Raw genomic sequence first — 21,351 nt, 5'->3', positions numbered from 1 at the left:
CTGGAGGAAAAAGGAATGTGATGCAGCAGAAAGCTCCTCGCATGAAGGAGATGCATTGCAGTTTGATGAGGCTGGAAAATGACTAGCAATGACAGAAAATGAGACTTGGTGATTGTGGGAGACAGGAGTGAGACTTCATGTGATTAGGTGCAAACTAGAACGGGATTGGAAGAGATTGCTGAACTTGGAACGGGGAGAGAGAACGGGAGAGTGGGAACAAACAGTACTACTTCTTCCGTTTTCTCAACTTTTTTTAAGGTGTGGTGGTGAAGTCATTGGGCCCTGATCAAATCTGTAATTCAGACTGCTGGATAGATAGATGCAGCACCTCATACCATAATCACAAATAATGTGTGCACACTTCACATTCTTCCCTTCTCTTAGTATTGAACAGAAACGAAAAGGTGGGGATGCTGGTGTGTGGCCACATTCACATTTATTGTCACATCTTTCATTCAGTAACAGTGAATCTCTCGAGATGCAAAGCTGCACTTTTTTTTTTTGGGACAATATGTACATATCTACAGACAGGTAATATTAAGCTTTTAATCCATGATAGGAACATGCCCATTTGATTTGATTGACAGATTATGCTAAACATAAATGAAACAGAATTTCTAAGGTATCCTCATTTTTTAAGGGAAATTGACAAAAATGAAAATACTACATGATAAGAAGATTCTTGGAGGTTGTGGCAGGTCCTGGAGGAGGTCTCTCTTTACTGGATTTTTGTTGTCACTCGCTTTCCAGACTGGTTATTTCAGCTTGCCCACTTTCCCCAAGGAGACCCAGCAACTTCACATATGCACTCCTGTTACACAAACAAATGTGGCACATTCTGTAAGTCAGAGCTGCTGAATATTTCTTGTTCTGTATGCAACTGCAGCGCTTATTGTCTAGACAACTTAAAAATAGTTTAAAGTGATGAATGCCGTCTACATGGCTTTCAGGGTGTGATTCATGTGCTTGCTCACCTCAAGGCGATGTTCTTGCCCAGTCCTCTTTTGTGCTCAGTGTTTCTCAGACTGAGAGACAGGTTGGGGATAAGAGCTTGAACCACAGTGGGATCTAAAACAGCCACAGTCTCCAAGACGCCGTATATCTGCCTGTCGTAGACTCCCTCGTTCTCCTCCACAAACGACCTAAGAGCATCGAGATGGTAGGCATGGTTTAAAAAATAAATGAATAAAAATGATGGATAAAAGAGGCTGTAATTTGATGATGATCTATAATTACTGTCTATGAATAATGTGTACATTTCAAATGATCTTACACAGTCGAATATTGCAGAGTTTGTCGATGCATACAGTATTTAATGCTACAAACATTCAGTTACCGTAAGACTGTGATCATCTGGTCGCATGGTCTCTCTGTAGATACGGCACCACACCGCTCAACTACAAGCTGTAAGGCATCTGTGCTCGTCTTCCTTACTGCACATCCAAAATAAAAAAATAAAAATCACTTCACAATCACATCAATAGAGACGAGCTGGAAAGTGTTGATTATATAATGGATTAGTCTGAAATGAAGTGAATCCACTTAAATGACACTGTTATATAAAAAATGACTTTAACTTCTACTTCAATCAATCAAAACTGCAGTAAAATGTAGAGTTAACAGAAGATCTGAGTACTGCAAGTCATTACAACAACTCCTAATCTACATAACAAGAGTTTCTGAGTAGAATTTGGCACTTTCTCACACGGGGAACAGCTGCTCGATTACAACTTTATTCGTTTATGCCACTAATATCGCACTGTCCATATTCCTCTGCTCTGGACCATCATTACATTGCTTGTACTCAGTGAACTGTGATCATATGGAAAGCCAGACGCTCTCTTTTTATACCAACTTCTGGATTGTTAGATCTCATGATTATATAGTTTTATACTTAAGCTGCAGACAGAGAAACCGTGAGGTAGTGGAGGACTGCTATATTAAAACTTGGCTTGTAAAACTGTTTAAGATTCAGATTGTCAGTCTTACCCTGTGGCTCGTTGACCAGCATAATGCAGCGCAGCAGAGAGGGGAGGGGCACGGTGAGTAGGGAGGGGTCTGAGTCACCATTTCGTCTCAGAAGCTCCAACAGGAACATCAGGACGGATGCCAGGCGAGGAGGGGGGGCGTGACCTTTGAACTGCAGGAAGTTCTCACTGCAAACACAAGCAGAGGTATTTCTAGTAACTTTAAGGGGCTGTTTATGTAGAAACATGGTGAAAGAAGGAAATGATGTACATGAGTCCTTGATAATAAAGGTCAGACAGCCTTTGGGGCGTTTGGAGTTTTCAGTCATTGCTGAGAGAGTGTTTGATTCAACAGGAATCACATTCAGAAATTATGTGAACATGAAATTCAGGATCATGACAGGCAAATTCTTTTCATGGTTCTGTAGACCTACCAAAGAACCTCTAGGATGAGTCTCCTCAGGGCAACTCCACGGCTGGTTGGGTTGGCCTCGCAGGCACCTAGAAGCACCGGGTGGTTGGCAATAATGCCCACAGAAGGCGAGGCAGGAAGGAAATGGTCCAAATATCTGCGAGTTACAGAACGTAGTTGCTGCTTCAGGTAAGCCCCCTGGGACTGAGACACACTAGAGGCCACAGACAGACCCTGGAAGACGATAAATGGAAGGGTCTTTATCCAAATCGCCAGGTTTCTTTCTTTAATGTAACGGCTGTGTGTTTGGACAATGTGTGTCTATATTATACATTTGTCCCCACCTGTATATACAAAGGCAGACTGTCTCTGAGAGATTTGTCTTGCTGTGTGAGGTTGTGGGGAAGCAGCAGACCATCCACAATGCGGAACAACAGCTGTTGTGCTTTTGATGTGGCCAGCAGGGGGCTCCAGTACTTCACAATGCAGCCTGGTCACAGAGAATAGAGTGTTGTACTCTCATACACAATTACAATAATTTCTCTCCCAGTCGTGGACTATATACACAGTATATTCTGTGTGTATTCTGTGATGCGTTTGAAATTGATAAACTTTGCACCTACCAACAGCCCAGTATGCTAGCTGTATTCCCTCTTGGTTCTTGCTGACGAGAGACGGTTTAATGTGCTTCAGGATGTCACCAATGTAGTCTAGGGCTGTGGTCACCATGGCTGAACGCTCAGACAAAACCTTCAGTCCACTGTACACACTGCCTACAGCCTAACACCATGTGAAACACATAGAAACACACGCTGATGAAGGTTTACAGATTTTTACTTTTACTTGGACACAAAGCTGACTTGAGTTCTCTCATAACTAATTTGCTGTAAAATTTCAAAATAGAGAATTATTCCCCAGTGTGTTTGTCACCTGTGTGCGTATGTTACCTTGACAAACATCTCCAGGGCTGCAGTCGGCTCTGGCCTGGTTGCTGTGGGATTAAGGCTGGCTCTCTGCAGAAGCCTCTCCACCTCGGGAAGCCTCAGCACAAGCCGGGTCAATTCACACAACTGTTGTTCCACAGCCCGGGCTGACGAATGCAAAAACACAAACACTGGTTATTGAAATGATAACGAAGTTCACAATAATGTAAACACTTCCTTTTTTACTTAAAGAATAGGTTTAACTCAGAGCACAAATGTAGCCGTGCAACACCTCTATAAATGTCTGAGGGGAAAAAAGAGTCCTAGATTAACATGTTTGTAATTCTCATTAAGTGTTCTCATCACATTAAAAAAATAATAATAATTGGATTGTAGGTTGAAAACTGCTGTTGAGTATTGTTACCTGTTCTGCTGTCAGTGCCATCTGGGTTCTTGTGAAGGTGCTGCTGTAGAACACATCTGACCCAGGCCCTTACTGACAGGCTTTGTGCAGAACCAGACACAGCAACGCCAGGATCTGCACTCAGAGAGGACACCAGCTCACTGCAAAAGAGAAGAGACAGCAAGAACCTGATCACAAGTCTGTTTGGAGATGTGTGAGGCAGGGTGGGTGGGGGGTGAGGCGGTTTCTATTGACTGCCCAACTAATGCACATCTTTTCAAATGGTGGAAAGCCTAATTCAATGGAAGCAAATTCTACTTTGCAGCTTGTGCAATCACTTTAAAGCAAGCCTCGCAAAATAAGAAAGATAAGCTTGTCAGAAAAAACTTCTAAAAAGGATCACTTTGGTATCTTGCAGTTGAAGGGTCAGGTATTGGCAGTTGCCCATACAAAACACACCACGTCTTTATTGCATAATAATCTTCCTGCCTCTCTTTCGTTAATAAACAGTGCCCAGACAGCTCAGTAGGTAAGGCTGTGGTCTATTAACATTTTGGTTCATGGATGGATTTATTTTAGCTTGTGGCTCGTTTTCTTTCTCCATCTTGCTGGACTGGTGGAGAAGGATGTGCAGCTGATGGCCAGATAATATTCCAGATGTCTGCAACTTTAACTAGGGAACTATTTTCCAACCACAGCAGGCTATTCTGATTATTCTGATCAGCATCTCTGTCTTTGCTAGACGCATTCCTGTAATATCTAATCTGTCTTTGTTGTAGTGGTTTCAGGCTGTGCAGGTAGAATTTCCATTAAGCACGCCACAAGTGGCCATGTTGAATCTTCCTAATGGTTTAGCCCTCTGTTAACCTTAGCCAAAGGCTCATGGCTGAAGCCAATTCCATTTCATGTTTATGTAGCTTGTTAGAGCCTCTAACAGCTTGTGTTGTAAGCATATGAAGCACATGCACATGTCAGCGCTTATGTGATGGGAGGGACTTGGAGCTGCAGATGGAGGGTTGGATTTTTTTAAAACTCTTGGATTTTTTTTTCCCCCTACTGCAGCTTTAGTATCACTTGGCACCGTCTGAAAAGATGTCTGTGGTTGAAATAATAATCATTCTATTACTCTTGAGTGTAATTTTGAAGCTTTTACCTTCTGTATAAAGGCATGAATGCATTTTTATTTATTAATAACCATCTTCATTATACAAGGACACCCTGTGCTTCATTTATTAATTAGAGACTGTGTAATGTACCTGCAGAAGTTATGGAAAACAGTTTTAAGTGCGTCACACAATGATGAAGCTTGATAACTAACAGGAAAAGAGGAGAACATCATTCTCATCTGACTCACCTGATGTAAAAGCATCAGGTAAGTCAAATGAAAATGTTTTGGGACAGAGAAGACTCGGGGGTGGGATTGGATTCAAAGGTCAAAGCCTACCTGTTTTGTAGCAGGTGGGAAAGATAGCGAGTCACCAAGAGTGGGTGAACCATGTCATCCCACCCAAAGTATTGCATGATGGACTGAACTGAATTTGGTTGAAGGTTCTGGGGTGCCGAAGTGGGTAGATCAAAGGCGAGCAGGGTGAAACCTGAGGAAAATAGGTCAGTGTTGTCTCAGTTAGTTGGATGATGATACAAGTATAGTGTACAAAGTCATTAATGTCTTCTCTTTACTATGATCTTTGAATTTTTGTGTGCTTTCCAGTTCTACCTTTTCACTCGTAAAGCCATATTTTCCCCTCAAATTTCCTTCATTTAAAACAGCTACATCAGTTTTCTTTTGTATGAGGATGCCCAGAAATCTTGCTCTCCCACCTTTCCTTCCACTGGGTCTTACTGACCTGCAGCTGCATCTGCAAGCTGTGCTGGAGGTGTCTGAGAAAGACGTAGGCTGTGCAGAAAGGGGAAGAAGTGAGCCCAGAGAGCAGCTGCTACCGCTAGGTGGCGCTCTTTCACCACACTGGTGGTAGCAGGAGCCCAGGACAGGGTGGGAGATGACTGGTCACTGCGCTGATGGACTCGTCTGGAAGGACACAGACACACAGAAAGCGAGAACAGATAAACAAATCTATCCAATGCAAAATCCAAACTCAGTGCTCCCTCTTGTGTACACCCCTCCGCTACTTTCTCAAATCCTTTTGCTCCACAGTTCCTCTCTTTCACTCCTCCTTCATATGTTTTCCCTCTCTTCTCTCCTGGGGGATTACTGGGTGCAGTGGTGCGCTGCAGTGTGGAGCAAAGCGGGGTGGAGGTAGGTGTGAGGAAGGAGAGGAGGATATTATAGGCATAGAGTGGAGCCTAATACTGATCCCCTGTACACAGACTATACTTTGGCTCTTCTGGCTCATCCCTGGCCCTGGCCCCAGCCGCTACGGCAGCCCCACAGTGGCTGGCATTAGCCCAGATAAGCAGCTGAAGGAGCTGTAATCTCATTTAGACGGGAGATGATCCTTCTGTCCCCCTCATTCACCCGGATGAGGGTGTAGGGAAGCGGGGGCTAAGGTGAGGTGGGGAAGAAGCAAAAGATAGAGGAACTAGCAGCCCCCTTCTATCCTATCCTTAACCACACACTCTACTCTGTTACTATATTACATACACACACGCACACACCTCAACGGTGCCTTCCCTTCCAGCAAGGTTGCATCTAATCCAGAGAGAGCTGAGACAATCGATTAGAGTCTGAATTCATTAGCCTCGTTACTACTGCGGAATAGGCCTTTCACACCCATCAACCCTCATTGTACAAGACATCGTCAGAGACCCCACTTAATCCTCCTCACTGTGGCTTCTTACATGTACACACAAACACATACACACACCGTTACATACCACTAGGGACCAAAGTAACCCTTCCCCCAGCTGCCTTCACTGTAAAGACATTTTAAAAAAAAAGTAGCATCCTAACAATGCCAGGCAGACAAACACATCAGACGCACACATGGGTATACATGGAATTAACTCCACGTCCCCTGTTTCCTTACTTTGTCCTCACATTTGTATCTAATGTAAAGGTGTTTTTTCCTTTATAAGAAGACACCTGACAGTAGTTGTCCTTGACTATGGGGGGGGGGAAAAAAATCAAAATCCGCTAAAAGGTCTTAATGCTCACAAAGGAAAAAGCTTCACAGGAAGGCTTGTATTTTATCAAGCCAAGGAGATGGGGATTAATTGTTTGTGCCAAAAACAGATCCAACAGACTGTGCCAATGCCAGCTCACCTCATCAACCAGCGTCACCCCCATCCTCCTACAGCGGAGGGTCATGGGAAGAAATAAAATTGAGGAATTATGCCTGTTACTGGCTTCTTGCCTCAGCACCATGACGATGGTTATCAAGAGTGAATGTTCGGACCCTACGCCGCCTCAACCATTGGCAGAATAATTCTCATAATGTGTGCAGATTCCACATGGCTCTTAATAGACATAATGATGCACACACTAAATTTGCCAGGCTACATAATTGCCCATTAATTGTGTCACAGAAAAGGCATTAATCACAAAGAGATACCGAAAATTGCCAGGCCGAAGAATTATATTTAATTTGGCGGCACGAATTGGAAAGAGAGAGAGCACGGTATTTTAATTTTTTTTTTTTTTTTTTTTTGGTTAAATGGGTCATGGTGGTCCAGGCCATAACACAGAGGGCCTCTGAGAGTTCTCTTCTTCTCCTCTCACTCCTTGGCCATTAATGTGCAAATGTGTGCCCTTCAACCCCAAGATCTGAGATGGGAAGTCTGGGAATTAGCAAAGCTAACGAGATACTGTGTTACAAGGGGCTGGCACTGAAATAAGAAACGAGTACACCTCGGTTAGTGTTTCACTTTGGGGGTGTGGACAGTTGTGTAGGTTTGTGTGTGCTGAGAGGATGGTAGTGCACACTGGAGAATTAAAGCAATCATACACCTACATGAAACAGCAAGAGGGCTCGGTAACACTTAATTTTACAATGCCCTTTTTCCGAGGTTTCAGATCATTTATTAACCTTTTCAAAGTAGCGTAAGCATAAAGACGTAGTAATACTCTGAGTGCTACAAAACTCCACAAACAATATATATCTAGGGGTATATTGAAAAATCAGATATATACTCAACAAAGCTGCGTATCAAACCTCATTACTTTGACATAAAATGGACAGCACATTGTGTGCACTGAATACATTTGCTAATAAATGTTCACTTAGTTTTCACCTTTAGTGATGGAGCCACAGGAAACCATCACCAAAACTAAGAGTCACCCTCACTTCTCTGTAGGATTTTTTTCAAAATAAACCTCACTAGCCTGGTTTCCAGGAGCTGCAAGCAACAACTTTTAGAAAGACTGTTTTAACTAGAAAAATTTGCATTTCCTGCGAAAATGCAGTGTGAATGCTGTAAAGCTGAAGCTGTCTGCTGAAAACTGCTGAAAAAGCTGAAAATAGCTGAAGAAGTTGAAGTCAGTATCAAAAAAGTTGTTGAAATTGTAATAAATTTGTAGATGAATAACAACTGAGCCAAAATATAATAACTTTGCAGAAACTTAAGTAGAAACATAAAGCGTTTGCAAAAATACTATATCAAAGGAGAAAAAAGCAGAAATGTTGTAACTCAGCAGAAACATAGTAACTTGGCAGAAATAGTAGAGCATGGCAGAAGTGTTATAATACAGCAGAAATGTTAATATGGAGCACAAACCTAAAAACTTGGAAAAATGTTTTAAGAGTACAACTTAACATACAGTAGTATAATAGTAACACCTAGTAGAAATGCAACATAGGAGCTGAAATAGTATAATTCAGCAGAAAAGTAATAACCTTAGCAGAAATATTGGAAACGCAAAACGGCCAGCTTCAAAAAGCTGAAGTTCCCTCAAAAGATTAGTTGTTGCTCAACTGTGAAAAATTGGCAGAAACATTATAAAAGTTACAAAGGAACTGCCAGCAGATACACAAAGCTAAGGCAAAAATGACATGCCTAGCAATGTTTTACAAATAAGGACATACACACACAGAAATGGCATGACTTAGCAGAAATACTGTATTTAGCACAAATAGTAAAATAGCAGAAATACTATGAGTCTGCAAAATAGTATTAACTTAAGTAAAACTACTGGAAAAGCAAAATGGACAGCTGAAAAAATGCTAAACATGGTTAGGTTCCATCAAGTGTACTTGTTCAACTGTGGAAAATTAACAGAAAGTTAAAAAACAAACAAAAAAAGAAAGAGAAATAACAGCCAGCAGATACACACAATTACAAATATGGACACATATGGAAACACAAATGCACAGGATCTATGCCTGTCAACCAGCCTCAATATGTTCAATTTATATCCTACAATGAGATGCTGCCAAAAAAAGGGTCTCTCTCTCTCTCTCTCTCTCACACACACACACACACACACACACACACACACAGACATGCACAGACACAAACACACACACCACAGATGCTGCTTGTGTCAGAAATATTATGATTTAGCAGAAATACTGTAATCAGCACATATACTGTAACATGACAGAAATTCCTCCACTTAGTAGTAATACTATAACATAACACAAATGTTATGATTTGGCACAAAAACCATGATTTGGCAAAAATACTATGATTTAGCAGAAATACTATGATTGAGCAGAAGTACTAAGATGTAGTAAAAGTACTTTGATTTAACAGAAATACAATTATGGTGGAGTAATACTTTAAAATGGGAGAAATATTGATACACACACACATACACAGAGCCTAAAGGGAACAGTATTTGTGCCATGGAGTGTTAACAAGAATGTGAGGTCCATATTAGAAAAACTGGTAAAATCATAAAAGTTTGCAGAATTGTAATAAATAATCAATATGAATTACTGGTCTGTGATAGTGTATTAATTTGTAGGGAAAAAAACATGTTGACGAAGGTGGGATTGAACTAACGACCTTTGGCTTGCAGACCCATGTCACTACCAACTGCGCCACTGGGGAAGAGAGCAGGTGCCTGGAAAACAGGGTCATGAGCAGTCAGAATTAGATCGCGGTAAGAGGCGAAAAACGCCGTTTTTTGGAGTTACAAAACGTTGTGTAACTCAAAAACTAGGTGGACTAGACGCATAATTCTTGTACTGAGTGAATCAGCGGACTTTGGTGTACTTTGACTGCGATTTTCATTGCTCTTTGTACATCCGTCGCTGAGATATGACGAGAGAAGAAAAGGAAGGCCTCAGATATGATTGGCTGGCTGGGAAGCCGTGCAGGCTCCGATTTGTAAATTTGAATTTGTCAGTCCTCAGAGAGGATTGGCTGCCTGGGGACCTGGGAGTAATATATAGAAATAGTATGATTAAGCATAAATACTACATTTGGTAGAAATACTATGGTTTAGCAGAAATACTATAAAAAGCAGAAATACTTTAATTTAGCAGATATACTATATTAAGCACAAATACTATAATTTAGCAGAAATACTATATTAAGCAGAAATAATATAAAAAGCAGAAATTCTATAAAAAGCAGAAATTGTATAAAAAGCAGAAATCCTATATTAAGCACAAATCCTATAAAAAGCAGAAATACTATAATTTAGCAGAAATACTATATTAGGCAGAAATACTATATTAAGCAGAAATACTATAAAAAGCAGAAATACTATAATTTAGCAGAAATACTATAAAAAGCAGAAATACTATATTAAGCACAAATCGTATAAAAAGCAGAAATAGTATAAAAAGCAGAAATAGTATAAAAAGCAGAGATACTATATTAAGCAGACATACTATAAAAAGCAGAAATACTATAACTTAGCAGAAATATTATAAAAAGCAGAAATACACACACACACACACACAGAGGGAGAGAGAAGCAACTTTGCAGGTCAGTCAAGCAGCCTGGGAGCTGCTGAATTTGAATCCACCAATCAGAGATGCTGTGAACATTTTCCCGCCAAAACAGGTGCAGCCGTTTTTACACACACAGCAGAGAAACAGGATTTTTGCAGTCTATTTCTCATAGTGACGACTACCCTGCATCAAATGACCATAATTTCCTAACCGTAAGGGCTAGAACGGTCATTCTTACACCGTTTTGTTCAGAAGAGATGGGGGAATCTTCAAGTGTTGACAATTTATCATTAAAATATGAATTATTAAAGATATTTGACTTGTAATGCACCCTAGCTGAGTAGAGGCGAAGCAAAAACTGCCTTGACCTTCCCTCAAACAATGCTTTCTAACTCTAAATCTATTTGGAGCATCGATATCATTCGTTCACCGTAAGAGACAGCAGGCTTTGGTGAATAGTCATGGAAGTTTTCAGGTCTCTGTGGAAATCTATCAAAACGATATGACGAGAGAAAAAAGTGGTTCATTTCCAGAGTTTGAAATCTGAAGAAATCTGAGCGAAGGACGAATTTCCTACCCTCAAACAAACGTAATTCATGGCCAAATGGTAATAGGTGAGAAGAAAATTCTTGAATTGTGAGCGTCAGGAGTGTCTGAAGATATATTGGCACAAGCCTCATGTCTTAACTTCGCTTCGTTAAGGAGATATGACGATTCGAATATGCCTCTCATTAGAGAAATCCAGCGGTGATTTTGAACAAACTCTCCATTGACTTTCTATGGAGAGTTTTCAGACTTTGTGTTGGTCTGAGGAGATTTGCCAAAATTCTGTCAATACCATAACCATGATAGTGACATTTTCTGAAAGCCAGCAAAAATACCTACGTTTTGATGTATAATTTGTGGGAGTTGATTGAAATTTGAGCAAGTAGCAAGAAGTTGTTCGGACATGAAGAGAAGACTGCGAAACTTTCAGTGTCACACTTAGAACCAACTGCATAGCAACCATAACAACCCATGTATTTTGTGAAAAATCACAAAGATGAAACTCAAAACTTGAAGAGGGATAAGATGAAAATGGTAACAGATATGAAAAAACTGAAGTTTAAATGGTTGTTCTATGTGAAAGTATGAGGAAGTAGTTAAGTTTCAAAAACAAGCAAGTTTTAGCAGAATTGTGGAAGTTTTCCATTCATTTCAATGGGACAAATTAAAGGAAAAAAGCTTAATATTTTAAAAAGTATAATAGCAGAAAATACCAAAAATCATAGCACACATTAGCAGAAATAGCAGAATAGTTAAAAATTTGAACGGTGAAAATAGCACAAAAATTGTGGAAGTAGTTAAACAGCAAAAAACGTACGGAAGCAACTTGAAGAATAATAAAGAATAAAGAGAAACAGGAAAACAATAGTGTGAATGCCTACAGCATTCACACAATAAAATAGTCTGGATGCTACCAATTGAGAACTCTAACAACTAAGTGGAGCACATACAAAGGTAAAGCAACCAAAGAGAAACCATTTCACCTAGCAGCTGGTGAAGGCCACAACAAAGCTCAAAGATAAGTTAATTTTGAGTTTATAATGGCCACATGGTCATAAATTCAAAATAAGCATTTTTTCCTAATATAAAATGATAGTTGTTGTCAAAGACTTTAATGCCTTTGCACAGCATACTGGTGTAACTTAGGAGCATGAAACATTTAAAATTAATTCATCCATGTTCAGAGATATTACAAACACAATAGGTTGCAAACAAACTGACTCTTCTAAATAACACCAGATTAGCGTGTAAAATATACACGTCTTTCCTCACAGTCTGATATCTGTCCACTGTGGCCTCTGTTCCATCTCCACGTCCCATAAACAGAGTGCGTTTCAGATGTGGCTCTCTGACCTTCAGCTGGGGTTGTTCATGTAACGAACACCCCTGTCCTACAGCTGAACTCATTCTGGTGCCCTACTGACCACTGTCTCTCAACACACCCACAGCACTGCTGCAGTCCTCATAAAGACAGGAGGGTCCACAGAGGGTCCCCTGGGCACGTAACTCTAATCAGGGCTACTGCAGCACCTGGTTAGGGTGACCCGGGGCCACTGGTCCTCCTGAGACTAACTGGGGCCTCAGTGCTATACAGGCTTTTTACAGACACCCATTCCTGATGACAGCACAATCCTCTTATTGTCAGTATGAGAAGTGAGTGGACTCTGGGATGGGATGGGGAGAGCAGAAGAGATCACTCTCCTCTGCCGTAGAGACTTATCAGATTTTAATAAAAGCTTAGCTTGGCCTTTGCCAGAAAACATTTGTCTGGATGTGTCTACTATCTGTGAGGGAGTAGCTATCAGTGAATGATGAAAGAATGAGGGAAACTGAGGAGAAGTAAGAGATACCTGGGAGCTGGTGAATATTTACACATGCTCTCTCACCTGAGCTGCGCAAGGACGATCTGCAGAAAACCCAGGGCAGAATTCAGCTCGGACTGTCGGCAGGCAGGCAGCAACCAATTGAACCCGTCACCGAGTAGCTTTTCCTCTGATAGGCTGAGAGTGGTGCTGGTCTCAAACACCTCAGCCACACCCTCCAGGTAGGACCCAAGTGGCCCCCAGAGGGCAAGCCTGCGTGAGACCTCTGTGGTTCTGTTGTAGAACTCTTTGGCTGTCTCGTTAAAGGAGGAAGCCAGCAGGCTAGCCTGAGCTCCAACATCCAGACCCCGCTCCTGGAGCAAACATACGATGGTCCATCAGTTTTTTTTTTAAATGTTATTTTTAATTAAAATCTTTTTTTATGTTATGGTAAACAAATATACCTGGAATAGCAACACCATTGACAGCTGCCCTCTCCAGATTAGTGTGCGGTGTCCAAGAGGACAGTTAGAGGGCAGAAAGCCAAGCAGCTCACAAGCTCTGCTGGCCACATCCTCCAGGTCTGCCTGCCGGGCCACTACCAGAAACAGCAGCAGAAAGTTCATGAGACCTGCTTCTGACAGGTCCTGCATCTTCTTTGGGGAGAACTTAGAGTAAATCCTGGACACACAGGGACCAAAGTAAGAAAGAAAGAGGAAGGACAAAGGTTTTCAGGTATGCCACAAGAGATGGACAACATCATGTCACACAAGACAAAGAAACAAATGGTTGCATTGTTTATTTTTAGATTATTATCCTATTTCACTTTTTTCTTTACTTCCACTATCCAACTCATTAGAAATGATTTGTTCTTCTGAAACCCCCTGACTTTAAACGCTGACTAACTGAACTTTCCACCCCTGTAGTGCACTCCACCACCTGCCTCCATCACCTTCTCAGCTCCAGGGGGAGAGGCTGGGCTCCCCAGCCTATGTGGGTGAGAGAGAAAGGAAAAAGCAAGAGAGTAAGTAAGAATAGAGAACCACCCAGCACGCTGTTAGATCCTGCGGGCACTGTGGAGAAATGCCTTTAAAGATCATGTTAAATGTCAGAGACACTCAGACACACAGCAGTAGGCGCTCAGTCCCTCTCTCTACAGCCAAACCAATTTACTGCAACAACAGAGAGAGATCAATAAAACCACACACACTTGCGCGCACACACACAGAGCTTGCTCGCCTGGCAGGAAAACACAGGCTGGAGCCCCCTAGCCCTCCCCATCCTAAAATACAGATGCAGCCCACACAGGTGAGTAGAGTTGCTGTTTCGGTCAAAACACAAACAGCGCACATCCCAAGACAAACTCAGTGTAAGAAGTATGACTGGTATAAAAGGAGTGGAGAAAAATGAGACGGAAACTGGGAAAGACCAGGTTAACACCACAACCAGCTTAGTTACACCCACAGAGAACTATAAAAGGAAAAGGTGGTGAAGCATACAGTCATAGTGAGCAGGGAGGGAGATTTAAATAGATGAATGGCTAGTATGTAACAGGGATATAAGCTGCACACTGGGAGATAGCAGAGGGGATTTTCTGTGTTCTCCCAACCTGTCTCTCTGTTTGTTTATTCTGGACAGCTTTTTTTTCTGGAGGCAAGCAGATGCTCCTAACTCCCAGCATTGGAGAGCAACATGCTTGCAGTCGATCCCATTAATGTGGTCGTCGCGGGTGTCCCGCAGAGCCTAGCCAGGAGTGGGAACGCTGCCGAAGCGTTGTGGAGATACAGTCGGCACGCCTCGCGCCTCCTTAGGAGGAGGAGGTAGTGGTGATAGTTTTGGTGGAGGGAGATGGAGGGAGGTGAAGGGGATGGGGGGGTGGGGATCTGGACCTGTCCCAGCCCAGCCTGGCTGTCGCCAGACTGCCTACCACCCACATCCCCCTGCTCCCCCACCACCCAAGCTCCCCTCTCTCCGTGTTGGAAACCAACACAGCTTCGTTAAGGCGAATTAACCGCCACGCTCGTTAGCTAATTAGCCCCCATGTCTGCAGTGCTACTGAGCACATTCCAGACAGAGGGAAGTCATTAGGCGGATTTATCTACGGCTGCCTCCCTCTGGCAGCCAGCCGGCCTGGGATATAGGATGGACCAGTACATGGTTCTGATGCATCCATCAGCTTCTTGTCCTTTGTCTATTTTTTTCTTTATTTCCTATTCAAACACGCACTGTATTCTTCTCTTCAACGGCCTCACACACCGAAACCATGTCACTGCTCTAGGGAGCAGGCGCACAGCCTGTGTGTTTGTGTGTGCATCAGTAGGAGGCTTCTTGGGTCTGGCCTCTTCAGGAGAGCAGGTGGTTGACTCCTGAGACACCTGCTCCACCGGTGGGCCTGAGTAAATATCAAAGACGCACCGGGAGACTGCGATACACCTGGCACGTACACAAACAAGACTCAAATGCATGACAGTTTGCAAACACACATGTTGTGTGTGTATTTATGCAAGCGAGTGCTTACACATAGGCAAATCCAAACACCATTTAAACACATCACACATTTAAAGATCAAGTGGGAAGGGGAAATCTATATAGCCTATCCCTGATTAGTAATCACTGCTGAAAGCCTCCAAATCAAAATCGCCCAATATAGAGTATATAGTGTTAAGGTTGTCAAACCTACTTTTCAAGGTGGAAGAAAATGTGAAGGATCAAGAGCTACAAAGGTTCTCAGCCTTCTCTCCATCCTTACCTCCCTTTGATCTGTCTCTGCGGGACTCCTCCAGCCCGATCCTGTGCAAGGCACAGGGCCAGCACTCGAAGAAAGATGTGGAAGGAGTTGGCAGAGCGATAGAGCTGGGTGTATCCTGGAGAGCGAAGGGGAGGCAGGGAGCAGCAGCTCCGGGCCTGCTCCAACAGACCTAAAGGTGTCTTGCATAAAGTGCCCAGGGCAGAAATCCCCAGCCAGGGCACGGTAAATGAGGCACTCTGAAGAGGAGTGACAGAGCATAATATATAACTGTAGAGCCCTTGTTAACCAGGGTGCAGCATGACATGCTAAGAATTAGAAGTATGGTGTGAATAAAGGAGCAACCAATAAGACATTTCAGAAATTGATGGTTAAACACAAAAGTAAGCTACTTGTAGTAAATTGGTGAGCAAATCAAATGTATACACTTCATGATAAGCCACAGATGTTATTTTACCAAATTCTTGCTGTAGTAATCCCAGAGGGTGGACACAGCACTGGTGCTCGGTTCCCACATCAGACAAAGACTGAGGCAGGAGTGGACATGCATCCTGACCTGCTCCTCTGCTAGACCTCCCTGTTATCACACACACACGCCATTTAAAAGCACTATGATTTTAAAGGGTTCAAAAACTGAATATCGCAACTAGAAACTGCGCTCACCTTACAAGTTAATTTGAGCAACTCATCCACAAAGGTCCAGTTATCCCCCAGGTTTTTCTGCAGGTGAAAATAAATTAATGAGAGACACTTAAAAACAACAACTCACAGTATTCTATATTCATCATAATAGTCTTCAAGAATCAATGTATTGAAAGTGTAGTCTGCCTCTCTGCTCTTTAATGCAGTCTCAGATACAATCATCGAATCATTTGAGAACTGGAAAAGCCTCATGGTTGTGCCGTAAACTGTTGGAAACAACACCAATTCAGTGCAAGGTTCATTTGGTCATTTTGTTGAGACAATGCCCACGAAATGAGGGAATTAGGTTAAGTACAAACACAATATATTGTTGTAAAAACCTTGTTGTTAAAAGGGTTAGTGTTTAAGATGAAACAAATTGCAGTCTTATATGTCAGAAAAATCTTTTTATATATTAGCTACATAGAAACACTTTTCTGTTCATTTGGAACATCTTCAGGTATCATTATTGCAATTATTCGTTTCTTACCTCATTCTGGACCACCGTGCCGCTCCGACTATACTGGCCTAGCATTGATAAATGAGTGACCAGCCACCATGTGAATCCTAGAGGGTCCTTACAGTGTGTGGGGAGGCCACTGAACTGCTCAGCAGCAGGTTTTCCTAAAACCAGAGGCCTCAGCAACGAGTTGATGTAGCTCCAGAAAGACTAAAGGGAGCACACATTAGTTAAATACTGTCAGAATCAAAGTTTACTGTGTGACAGAACATGCGTGTATGTGTGTTACCTGTGTGTGCAACGCTTTATTCCTGTGTTCCAGAAGGTACATGAGCAGGACCCACAACTCTTTGGTGCAGGTGCAAAGGTAATGATGGCTGCTCAGCGCCTCTGTAGGCCTCACCTACAAATAAACAGGATCAATTAAACACAGTGAGTTGCCAACTAAAGCTTTATTCTACACTAAAATGTTTTTTGTTGCACATTGCGATGCCTTCTATGTGCAGCTTCGATCCAGTTTTCGCTACCCAACTACAAAATGTGCCAATTATATGAGAAACACTTAGAATTTTAGCTTAAAAACATAACTCTGAAATACCACTGCTGCATCTAGTGAGATGAAATGAACCACCCACCTTGCTGTATTTGCCCATGGCCAGTCCAGTAAGGTCACACAGCAGACTGCACAGGTGTTCGTCAAACAGGCTGCTATCAGTCAGGTTCTCTCCCGTCAGGTCCACAAACTTGTGGGCGTACACCACCTGGCCTGAAGACAGAATGAGTAAAATTACAAAGAGCCTGTTTCCATCATAATTCAATAGCTCTTTAGTTATTTCCTAGGTGAGAATTCTGCTGCAAACACAAACCCTGCATCTTGTGACCAAGTAGGTGAAGGATCACCAAAACTGACCAATGGATGTCTAGATGAAGGTGTAGCAAATGCCAGGAGGGAGGTAAAATCTGTAAAAGGAACACAGATTTCTCATTTCAATGTGAAAAGAAGAAAAATCAGCTGGGTGATAAAACTGTAGTCATAAAACCTAATGCTCAGTTGATAATATATAGCCTTTGTACTCTGGTATGCCAGCCCCACATTGTCTGCATCTGTTTTAAATACTGTCTTTGGGTTGTTGTTTTTTTCTTCGGTTTTTTAGCTCCCTAACACCTTTGTAATCAATGCCTTACATTAAATCTCTACTCAAGTTAGAGCTAAACAAACCAACTAGCGTTTGGCCGTACCTTTCCGTGATTCTGTATAGTAAAGGCACTTTGAACATTAGCAGGCAGGTCTTTGAGTCGTCCTATGAGGAGAGTGATCCCAAAAAGTTCCTCCAAAAGAGCAGAGGGGAACTGAGCCTCCAGCTCCTCGTAAGGGTGTGACTGACCTGCATCCAGGGACCTGGAAGGCTGGAGATATCTGAACATATGCAAAAGGGGTAAAACTCCATGACACCATAATATATTAACATGTTTTTATTAGTTCCAGTGTGACATGAAAATGTGTTAAAATTACCTGTGTAGAAAGACTTTGACATACTGAAGAAATGTAACACATTCTTGCCGGAGTTCTTCTGCTTTATAGTGGAGATTTCCAGCTTGACCTAAAACATCAAAAGGGTGCTGTAGGTAGTACTCATAATATGTCTACTGTATTAGAGATCAGATCACTGTGAAAATGACTATTGTACAGCTCATATATACATATCAAATACATTCAAATTGTTCATAAAAAATATATATAGAAAACAACTCTCTAGAAATTATGGGATTTAATTTGCAGAATAATTATTTTTATTTATTATGGACATTTCATTCTTTAACCCTCTCAAGGCAGGCGTTGCCGATTTGCAACAGTTAAAAACTAACAACCTGATTACCCCACATACATATTTTATGAGTTTGTTTTACTCAGAAGTACCACTGCAGGACTTGGTTGTGCATTAGCAACAAAAAGTTTAATTTGAGCCTGAGAGGGTTAACATATTTGAAGCCCTCGGTAATTCCTACACTTACTTCACTTGATTTAACTATTTTTTATCACTCTCCTACAAGCTGATCAGACCATTTTCTGTCCCCACATAATATGCCTTAACTAGGATTAAAAAACTGATCCAAGTTCCAAAGGGGTTGACAGAACCTGCACAAAAATATGTTTCAAATCCTTTTTCTGCTAATTATATAAACAAGCAATGCACATAAACAACCTGTATATCTAACTAATACACAAACCATGCCTATGTAAGCAAACAGTGGCTTACTGTGCGAACAAAATACTGACAATAAACTAAAAGACTGTTAGTTGGACTAATGATTACACAGACTTACCAAAGTCATTTGAGTTGGACTTAACTAAAGTCTCCAACTTGTAAATCCGTTGTCTGAAACATAACACAGAACAGAAGAGACCCCGTAAATGGATATGAAGGATGTCTTTTTCAGTAATGTATCAGGAATATATATGAAATATTTTAAAGAATGACCACACTTTTGCTGCCGTGGAAAAGAATTAAGTGGTAGAAACAACAAATTTTAACTCTTTCCTTTATAAAGATGCTATCTGATGACTTCCCATAACAACATGTTTTGTTGCTTCATTACATATCAGTAAAGGTTTTCACAATGATTAGAATAGTATCAGGGTTTTTCCAAAGGTAGCTGCATAGGCAAAGACCACCCTCACTAACAATACACACCCAGTCATTTCTATAAGTTTCAAATCCTTAATAAACAACCGCTCAGTTCAGAAGAGAGCTCCTAGGTTAATTCTAATAGGCTTTCAAAGGGTAAAGAGTTAAAGCAGACTGAAATAACGTATGCTTTACATCATGCCTTACCGGAAGAGGCCAAACAGTAGTTTTGTAGATTCCACCAGTGCTGTCTCTGTCACCCAGCAGAAGCCAAAGATGTCCACTGTGTCCGTCTCATATTCTGCAGGGGCTGGGTCAAGACGCAAGAGTAGCCTGGAGTGGATGCAATGACAGCAGTGAGACTAAAGCTTTTCTCCTAGTGGAACTTTTGCTGCTACAACATCACAAGGGAGGTAAATGGAATTACATTTGAGGTGTTATAAGTACAAAAAAACTGACCTCTGAATAAATTACACAGAAAAATGACCCGATTTTCCAAGACTGTTCTTACTGACAGCATTTCTCAGGCACAAAATAGTGCCAGACAATTTTTTACGATTACAGTCAGCTGGTAGAAGGTAATTATACCGTTTCAAGGAGCCTCTAACAACGTATCCCTCTGTGGAAAGTACTCCAGCGGGATCATCTTTTACATCAGAGCAGCAGAAGCACGGTGGTCGAACTGGAGCCAGGTCACATAGACTGTGTCCTGCAAATGGGGAAACTGGCGGGGTGAGGGACTGGCTGAAGTCATCTGACATGGTGTCAGTGCAGAATCAATTTCACCTGAAATGACCAAAAAAATAAATAAAGAAATCACAGCGCAAAATACTGAGAGAATACTTTTTTGTCAGTGGTTTGCAAAACTGTGTTCATATGTAAATATTCAACAAGTTATTCACAATTATGCTGGGATGATGTATAATTTAATACCACATATAATTTAAACAAAAGGGTTTCACAGCAATATTTTAGCATTTTAATTTGTAAGTACAAATGTACCTTACAGTACATTTGTATTTACATACAAGTACTGGTACTCAACGCAGAGCAAACAAAACTACATCTAATTTTGCAGAGTTGTGAAAAATTAGATGTAGTTTTAAAGTAAACATGAGCAGAAAGCAGGGAAAAAATATCTTTGGAGCAACATAAATGATTTTATTGAATGTATAAGTGACAGGCATGTATGTTATTGCATATAGCTAGCCAACGAACAAGTACTTCACAATGGATCCGACATGAGAGTATAAAACATTTCATAGAACTAACGAAGTGCAAATTTAACACTTTAACGTATCTACATTATACGCTTTATGCATGATAATGCTAGCGTTAACTGCGCTATTTTTCTAGCATACGTTGTGCCGACACGACAGCACAGTTAAGTCAAACAAAACTATTTTAACAGGCAAACTAAAGACAGAAAAGCCTCCAAAAACATCTGTTAATGAAATATGAACTAACCTGGTAGTTCGGCTTCTTGTACAGTATAGTAGTTTGTGAATTTTACTTCCCAGTATTCATCGCTTTTTGTGTTTTCAGCCGGTCCCGCGCGCTCACACTACGCAGGCGCACACTCGCTCCACGCCCGATCATTGGTCCGAAGTTTCCTACTGGGAGGAGCCTAATCCTTTGACAGACACACAACAAGAGGTCTCACTGCTAAGCGCTTCCTCCGTCGCAATGTCTGTCCGGGCAGCTTTTAAGATATTTAGAATTGTAGTCGTTTTATAGTCGGTTCAGCAGCTGTATTTATCGTGAGTTGTATTAAAGAGCAACCTGAACTTCCTCTGTATACCACTAACAGCGCTGAGCTCTCTCATTAAACAAATAAAATAATTAAATTCAGTTTCTTCTCGGTCTTTGTTAAGACATACACGCTAACTTGAAATTAAGTTTACATAACAGATGTTAAATACAGACTCGGGAAAACAATACTATGTGGATATATGAAAAAATATTTAAAGCATTATCGTCA

The 21,351-nt window shown here is 41.4% G+C and overlaps 1 protein-coding gene across 1 annotated transcript; it reads right to left on the bottom strand.

Moving 5' to 3' along the window:
• Positions 1–671: 671 nt before the first annotated feature.
• On the bottom strand, positions 672–20,966 carry mms22l (MMS22-like, DNA repair protein). Its single transcript, XM_085178579.1, has 26 exons — positions 20,838–20,966; positions 19,959–20,156; positions 19,578–19,703; positions 19,069–19,121; positions 18,257–18,344; positions 17,983–18,160; positions 17,610–17,703; positions 17,379–17,509; positions 17,033–17,146; positions 16,774–16,953; positions 16,266–16,322; positions 16,060–16,179; positions 15,606–15,841; positions 13,321–13,537; positions 12,941–13,230; positions 5,553–5,734; positions 5,150–5,300; positions 3,727–3,866; positions 3,327–3,469; positions 3,003–3,159; positions 2,724–2,869; positions 2,402–2,613; positions 1,990–2,156; positions 1,337–1,433; positions 975–1,142; positions 672–811 (listed from the first exon to the last, which is right to left on the bottom strand). Exons 2-26 carry the CDS (start codon positions 20,129–20,131, stop codon positions 736–738), a joined length of 3,696 nt encoding a protein of 1,231 aa, XP_085034705.1. The 5' UTR covers positions 20,132–20,156; positions 20,838–20,966; the 3' UTR covers positions 672–735.
• Positions 20,967–21,351: the final 385 nt, after the last annotated feature.

The sequence above is a fragment of the Neolamprologus multifasciatus genome, chromosome 11 (genome assembly GCF_963576455.1).
Source record: "Neolamprologus multifasciatus chromosome 11, fNeoMul1.2, whole genome shotgun sequence".
NCBI lineage: Eukaryota > Metazoa > Chordata > Actinopteri > Cichliformes > Cichlidae > Neolamprologus > Neolamprologus multifasciatus.
Note: the sequence above shows the minus strand (reverse complement) of the source record. Positions and strands in the feature narration are given on the sequence as shown.

Excerpts from the sequence above, each read along its gene's own strand:
- mms22l (XM_085178579.1), bottom strand. The coding sequence starts at position 20,131 with ATGTCAGATGACTTCAGCCAGTCCCTCACCCCGCCAGTTTCCCCATTT. Across the intron at positions 16,180-16,265 it reads TGCTCAAATTAACTTGTAAG|GGAGGTCTAGCAGAGGAGCA; the intron begins GTGAGCGCAGTT and ends GTGTGATAACAG. Across the intron at positions 2,870-3,002 it reads GCTAGCATACTGGGCTGTTG|GCTGCATTGTGAAGTACTGG; the intron begins GTAGGTGCAAAG and ends CTCTGTGACCAG.